Source organism: Narcine bancroftii, chromosome 10, assembly GCF_036971445.1.
Source record: "Narcine bancroftii isolate sNarBan1 chromosome 10, sNarBan1.hap1, whole genome shotgun sequence".
In the NCBI taxonomy this organism is placed as follows: domain Eukaryota; kingdom Metazoa; phylum Chordata; class Chondrichthyes; order Torpediniformes; family Narcinidae; genus Narcine; species Narcine bancroftii.
The window spans coordinates 87,148,155-87,156,249 of NC_091478.1; the positions used below are offsets into that span (position 1 = coordinate 87,148,155).

General features: G+C 40.8%; 1 protein-coding gene across 4 annotated transcripts in view; it reads left to right on the forward strand.

Annotated features, from left to right (window-relative positions):
* Positions 1-8,095, forward strand: part of itfg1 (integrin alpha FG-GAP repeat containing 1) — a 145,527-nt gene that overhangs the window by 75,711 nt on the left and 61,721 nt on the right. For all 4 annotated transcript variants that reach the window (XM_069901675.1, XM_069901677.1, XM_069901678.1 and 1 more), the window contains one exon: positions 7,820-7,869. In XM_069901675.1, coding sequence (XP_069757776.1) covers positions 7,820-7,869 — 50 coding nt within the window. The remainder of the gene's footprint in view (positions 1-7,819; positions 7,870-8,095) is intronic.

An 8,095-nucleotide genomic window follows, 5' to 3' on the forward strand; every position in this document is an offset into this window, starting at 1 on the left:
GTGGATGACATGAGGTTGGAGAAATTGTCGATGGGGCTGAAGGTTGTCAAAGGTTACAAGAGGATGTCGACAGGATGCAGAGTTGTGCAGAAAAGTGGCAGATGGATTTCAATCCAGATAAGTCTGAGGTGATGCATTTTGGAAGGACAAGCAAGAAGGCTGAGTACAGTGTAAATGATCAGTTACTTAAGAGTGTAGATGAGCAGATGGACCTTGGGGTTCAAATCAATACATCCCTCAAGTTGGTTGCACAGGTTGATAGTTAAGAGGGCCTATGGCATGCTGGGATTCATTAATGGGGAATTGAATTCAGGAGTAGAGAGGTCATGTTGCAACTCTACCACCCAGAGTATTGTTCAGTTCTGGTCACCTCATTATAGGAAGGATGTGGAAGCTATGGAGAGGGTGCAGAGAAGATTTACCAGGATGTTGCCTGGATTGGGAAACAAGATTTATGAGGCAAGGTTAGCAGAGCTGGGACTTTTCTCCTTGAAACGAAGAAGGATGAGAGGAGACTTGTTAGAGGTGTACAAGATTATGAGAGGCATAGATAGGGTGGGCAGCCAGCTCCTGTTTCCCAGGGCAGGATCAGCAAAAATCAGAAGACATAAGTACAAAGTTAATGGAGGGAAGTTTAGGGGAGACATCAGGGGTAAGTTTTTTTGCACAGAGTTGTGGGTGCCTGGAATGCCTTGCCGGGGATGGTGGTGGAGGCTGAATCATTGGGGGCATTTAAAGAGACTCTGAGACAGATACATTATGAAATAAAAATAGAGGGTTACGGAATCTGGAGGGTTTAGTACTTTTTTTTAAGAAAGGAATATCTGGGTCAGCACAATATTGAGGGCTGGAAAGCGTGTACTGTGCCCTATTGTTCTATGTTCTCTTTATCATGACGTTCTACACACCTGAATTAACTCCAAAATAGTGATGAAAGATCATTTTGGGCCAAATTAGAGATTGCAGATACTGGAATCTGGAGCAAAACGCAATCTGCCGGAGGAAGTCGACAGGACAAAAGGCGTCAGTGGAATGAAAAAGAATTTTCCACGTTTTGGCCTGGAACCTTTCCACAAGACTGAGAGTGTCGAGGGGAGATAGCAAGTTTGTTACAAACTTGCTGATGATGTCATGGTCGTGGGTTGTATAAAAAGGGGTGATGAGTCAGTGTACAGGAGGGAGATTCAAAACTTGGCTGAATGGTGGACCAACATCAATCTCACACTCAATATCACTAAAACCAAGGAGCTGATTGTTGACTTCAGGAAGGGAAAACCAAAGGTACACAATCATTGATTATTCGGGGATCAGAGGTGGAGAGCATGAGCAACTTTAAGTTCTGGGAGTCACTATCTTTCCTGGACTCATCACACTAGTAAGCATGTCAGTGCCTCTACTTCCTTAGGAGTTTGCGGTCATTTGGTATGACATCAGAAACTGGGCAAATTCCTACTGATATCTGATGGAAAGTGTGCTGACCGGCTGCATCATGGTCTGGTAGGGGGACACCAAGATCCCTGAGTGTAAAGCACTGCAAAAGGTAGTGGACAAAGTCTAGGACGTCACAGGCAAAACCCTCCGCACCATCGAGAACATCTACAGGGAACTTTACTGTCGAAGAGCAGGAGCAATCATTAAGGATCCACATCACCCAGCACATGCTCTGTTCTCGTTGATGCCATCAAGAAAGAGGTTTAAGTGCCACAAGACTCACACCAATTCAGGAATGACTGCTACCCCTCCACCATCAGATTCTTCAACCACAAACTCAATCAGGGACTCAATCATGTACTCATTTAGGGACTCTTACTTCTGCACTTTATTTATTTTTCTTCTATGTATTGCACAGTCAGTTGTTTACATTTCTTTAAATGTGTATGTTGTGTACAAATTTTTGCACCACCAATAAGTGGCCATTTTCCTCGCCCACAGGAAAAAGAATCTCAGGGTTGTATGTGATGTCATATATGTACTCTGACGATAAATCTGAAGTACGAGGACAGGTTTGGATAGGTTGGACAGGGGTAATTCGACCTTCCCCCTTTCTGGTTCACCAATCCCCTACTAACGCGACCCAACCTTTCCATTCTATCCTCATAATAGCAGCTTTGTACCCTCTGAGTTCTCTGTCTTGATGAAGGGTTTGGCCTGAAACATTAGCCGCTTTCAGGTGGCCAGAATACCTGACTGTAAAATTGCCTATTCTACCCCAATGCGGCTGTCGGGTGGCATGAGCATCTCGTCCATCAGCTCCACCGGGGACCTGTCTCCCAAGGCGTCAAGGTGCAGCATCCGAGCGGCATGCTGACGCCTGGATAGTCCGAGGGATCCAGTGAGCACTCGCTTGATGGGTCCCGTATTTGTCTTCAGCGGGCGAGTGCTGAACGAGTTGCAGCACACGTTTGGCGGTGGCCAGGTCCAGGGCGGCGACCACATGGTAGAATTTGGTCGTGTCGGACGAAATCTGCCAGAGGTGAATCTGGGCCTCCGCATGGGCGAACCAGGTCTCTGGCTCCTGAACGCAGAAGTCAGGCAGCTTGACGGCTATAGCACTGATCCCAGGTTCGCTCATGTTGGGTTCAAAGACGTTTGAACCAGTCGGGGTCACCAATTGTAGCGGCAACGACCCTGCTACTGAAAGAACACACAACCAAACGGGTTGAGCTCAGTGAGCAGAAAACTGGTTTATTGCTGGCTGCTGGGCTGGACTTAAACTCCCAGCCCGGACCTGGCTGAGAACCGCGCTGGGGGGCACCGACGTCACTTGGGCCTCACGTGATCCCCCAGCGTGGGCTTCTGAGCCTGATGCTGAGAAGAAAGGGAAACCTACACGGCGGCATTTTGGCCAGCTGCCCCGCTGTGTGGATTACAAGCGGGGCTGGTTCGCCTGCCTAGTGCCATCCCGCCACAGCCATGTATTTTAAAACTTGCTCCTGAAAGACAAGCTTTAGAATTTGAAAAATTGATCGTAAATACGGATATAATTTGTTTTCATGACAATTTTTGATGATAACCATCAAGCTTGCTGTATAATTAGCACAAATTGTCTTCTTATTGGAATTCTTAATTGCAAGGCTACTATATGGTGGACAGTACACAAGGATCTAGTTTAAGGTGTTAACAGAGGCTCTAGGAAGTATTTTCTATTTGTTTCTATAGACAAATGAAACTTTTGAGATATGTAATTAAATATCAAGATTTGCAAATGATACCAAATTGGGGTGGTATGCAATGGGTAGTATTGGAGCACACAAAAAAAAGTAAACATTCAAGGAATACAAAACCCAAGAAAATATGTAGAATTTGAATTTTAGCAAAGGTGAACATGAGATGTGATATATTTTGATTGAGAAAATGATCTCATGAGAATAAGAAGCTTGTGCAGTAGAATAAGTAAAGGAAGCCAGGAATAGACAGACAGATCATTAAATCTGGCAATGCAAGTCAGCAAAGCAATTAAAATGCCAGTACAACTCTGGGATTTAATCCTTAGGCTACAAAAATCCGAAGTAAAAAAGATTAGTTGAACATGGAGGTAATTGTGGTAGAATTGTTCTCAGCATTCTGAGACCAATTCTGGGCTCCCTTGCTATAAAAAGGGCAGAGATGTACAGGTAAAAATGCAAAAAAAAATTGCAAATCCAATACCAAAACTGACAGATTACAACTATAGGCATATATCAAATAAATTAAACTTTAGTGAAGAATGCAAAATGGTCCCATAAATACATTATTACTGAAGCAAAAGTGAGGATTTTTTTTCTTCTGTCAAGGGTTGGAATGTGAGTACTGTCCCATCATGAAATGGTTGCAGCAAATGTTTTGTGCAATTTCCTTTAGAAAGCAAATGGTAGGAACCATGAATTTTCCAATTTCTTCTCCCACACACACTCACTTGTCCACCTAGTTTTCTTCTCCCTTTGTTCACCCATCTCGTTCTCCTCATTCCTTTAATATCATTGTGGCTGATCTACCATGTTCATATATTATGAAATAACTGTTTAAATATATACTATTGCTTACTTTAATGACCCACCTCCACTTGACAATTCAACCTTTATACCTTCGTAATTGTCCTTAATTAATTGAAACACTGATCTTGGGTCTGAGATATTCATCTGCAAACTATATCTAGAATTCTACAATGCTGTGTTCACTATTTCCTAGGGTATTTTTAATTACAAGATTTCTTAGAAGATAAGATGCAGGAGCAGAAGTTGGCCATTCGGCTCGTCGAGTCTGCTCTGCCATTCAATCCAGCCCCACTCCCCTGCCTTCTTCCCATAACCTGCCTATTCAGATACCTATGAATCTCTGTCTTAAATACACTCAAAGACATGGCCTCCACAACCAGCATGCCTGCAAATTCTAGCCGTTCACTACTCTTTGGCTAATGAAATTCCTCTGCATCTGTTTTAAATGGGCACCCTTCAATCCTGATGTTGTGCCCTCTTGTCCTAGACTCCCCTTCCATGGGCAACTACATTTCCACATCTACTCTGTACAGGCCTTTCGACAATCAAAATGTTTCTATGCAGTCCCCCCTCATTCTTCTGGACTCTAACGAGTACAGTCCAAGAGCCATCAAACATTTCTCGTATGCTAATCCTTTCATTCCAGGAATCATTCATGTGAATCTTCTCTGAACCTTCTCCAATGCTAGCACATCCTTTCTTAAATAAGAAGCCCAAAACTCTAACCTGTACTCCGAAAAGTCTCATGAGTGCCTTATAAAGCCTCATCATTACATCCCTGCTCTTGTATCCTATTCCTCTAGAAATGAATGGCATCAATACATTTGCCTACCATCACTGACTCGTCTTAGAAGTTAGGCATTAGGGTATCCTGAACAAGGATTCTCAAGTCTCTTTGCATCTCCAAATTTCTTTCCATCCAAATAATAGTTTGCTCTTTTATTCCTTCTACCAAAGTGTATGACTGTACAATTTCCAACATTCTATTTAATTTGTCACTTCTTTGCCCTTTCTCCTATTCTATCCATCTTTCCACAGCCTCTCCGTTTCCTCCTCATTACTTGCCCTCCACCTATCTTTGTATCATCTGCCAACTTGTCCACAAAGCCATTTATTCTGAAATCCAAATAATTAACATACAACATAAAAATAAGTGGTCCCAACACTGACCCCTGCGGAACACCAGAATAGGATCCCTTTATTCCCACTCTGTTTCTTGCCAATCAGCCAATGCTCTACTCCTGCTAGTATTTTTCCTGTACTACTTCCATGAGTTGTCATCTTGTTAAGAAGCCTCATGTTCAGCATCTTGTCAAAGGCCTTTTTAAACTCCAAATATACAACATCCACTTCATGTCGATTACCTAGCCTGCTTGTGGTTTTCTCAAAAAATTGCAGTAGCCTTATTAGGCAAGATTTTCCCTAAAAGAATCTGTGCTGACTTTGGCCTTCATTGTCATGCACCTCCAGGTACTCCCAACCAACAGCTAATAGATCTATAGTTTTCTTTATGTTTCCTCCCTCCCTTTTTAAATAATAATCCCCAATCACTATAGCTCTTTTCTTCTCCCTCCCCCTCCTTTCCTTCTTAGCTGAAAGGCCAAATACTGTCCTGGAGACCTGACCACTACGATGTCGCTGGGAGATTGTCCTAGTGAACAGTATCCAAAGCAGTATGCTTATTGTTGAGGGGAATGTCTACACGGGTGACATAATGCTGACTTAATATTCCCTGTTCCTCTCCTAACAGTCACCCCAGTTACCTGCCTCACATCTTGGATGTGACTGAATCCTTATAGCTTCTGTCTATCTCCCCTTCTGCCTCCCGAATAATCCGAGTTCGTCCAGCTCCAGTTCCCCAGCATAATCTGTTAAGAAGCTACAGCTGGATTCACCTCTTGCAGGAAAGGTCATCAGGGATACGTGTGCTGGCCTATATTTCCCATATGCTGCAGTTGGAACATACCACTATCTTAACATCTCCATTAACAACTCTGTTATTACAAAAATCTTACTTGACCTTGCATGAGCCTACTGCATGGCCTCAGCCTCTGCTCGCCAAAGCCCCTCATGCCAAAGCCTCTTACTCTCCACTCCTACACTGGGCCACTCACAAACTGGGTGCTCTTATCAGCTCTTTTTGTGCCTCCTTTACTTTTATTTGTTCCTTCTAATGAATCACAATTTGATTGGTCCACTAAAGTGCTAAGCCCTACGAGTGCTCCTTTTTAATCTCTTCTTCCCAACCTGTATATAACTCTCTCCTAGTGAACCGATTGGTCCACTAAAATGTCAAGCTTTATAACAAATGACTAAATCTTAAATTAACCTGCGCCCAGGTAGGATGTATATATTCTAAGCAATTCTTGATGCATTCTACAACTTTTTCTGTAGTACTCTTAACCATTAGTTTTGTCCAATCAACAAACAGATTGTAATTTCCCATGCTAGATTGCTGATCAAAATCTTAATCCTATCTTAAAAATATTAAAATTGAGCAGAAATTAATTGAAGATTTTTAAAAACAACACTGGTTAGTTTAGAATCAATACTATATATTTTGCAGCATTTAAATTTTAATTAATTAATTAATTGCTTAGTGACCTGCAACAGAACTTGCTCCTCAATATGCATTTAGATGACGGTGTATGAGTTTAATGTTCCAAAAATGTGAGCATTGAGGATAAAAGTATATAGTAATGTCTGTAATTTAAATCTGTGTCATGTTTCTATGATAGCATTGTGGGAAAGAGATGAAAAGAATCTAAATTGAAGACAAAAAAACGTACATTGTCTTTTTAAGAAACCAATTGCTTTTGAGCCCCAATGTGACTGACTAGATAAGGAGAAATTTTTAAAAGCAATATAAATTGAAGGATACTAGAGAACAATATCAACCTTATATTGTCAGACTTTCAGTCATTAGAGCTAATAGTGTAGACTTTCTTTCAGCAATCATCCACACATACCTCTCGCAATCTGTTCTCCCTCCTGCCATCGAGAGAGGTACCAAAGCGTTTGGGCCCTCACAACCAGATTACGAGACAACTTTTTCTCCCCAAGCTCTGAGGCTTCTGAACTCCAGGGATATAGAGCTAGCATATATACCATGATATTTAATGTGATAAGTTATTTATGACATGTTAATTATAAAAAAGTTTCTGAGTAATTTATCCATGTAAATAACCAGCTTCACGGTCCAGAAAAATGCTACCTCGTTTTGACTGTACACCTGCAAGGTTTATGGTATAACGACAAATAAACACAACTTGACTTAATCATCAGTGGTTTTCAATAATTTTCTGGTTAATTGAGCTTGAGATTTAAATAAATATTTTGAAGGTCCTTGCTGTCAAAGTAAAGAAAATAACATTTCAGTTATTGCATCCATATGTATCTTCTGTCTATATCACCCTACTGATATCTTTCTTTTACTATCAGCAATTTCCATTGTAAATAGAATTTATAATGAAAGTTGCTCATGGAATTAATCATCGTGTCATTTTACTCATCTGCCAGTGGTGCAAGCATAATATATGATTTTGTATTTCCATATCATTCAATCTCTAGTGCAGAGGAACTTGCCCTCTCAGTTACTTCCCAATTTGCTTTGTCTTGTTATTTAATAAAATTAATTTAAAATTGCAAAATCTGAACCAAAAAACGCAGATCTTTTGTCATGTGTGCATTTTGATTTATCCTCCATTCAGACTTCACTAGAATACAATTGGGCTCCACTCCCCACGTACAAAGTTTTTCATGGTCAAAATTTATTTATTCAAATGATTTTTATCAGTCAGCTTTAGGCTTTGATTTTAACACCAATTGTTTCATTTTGTCTTTAGTTCTCAGTGGATTGTGTTCCAGTGCCAGTGATTGTCCCCACAAAGTAACTGTAAGTAATACTTGGTTATGACAGTATGTCTAAATATAGCAAGGTTCATCTTTGTGTAGTTGTAAGCTTTAACAGATGTCAGTGAGTGGAAATGTTTTTATGAAAATTGACTCAATGTTACCAAGCAAATAGATTCCCATTTTCATCATGCAAAGTTATATGAGAAAACTTTAAAACAAATTAATTGCTGTTCCTTTCATCACAATATAAGGTAAGCTGGTGGGTT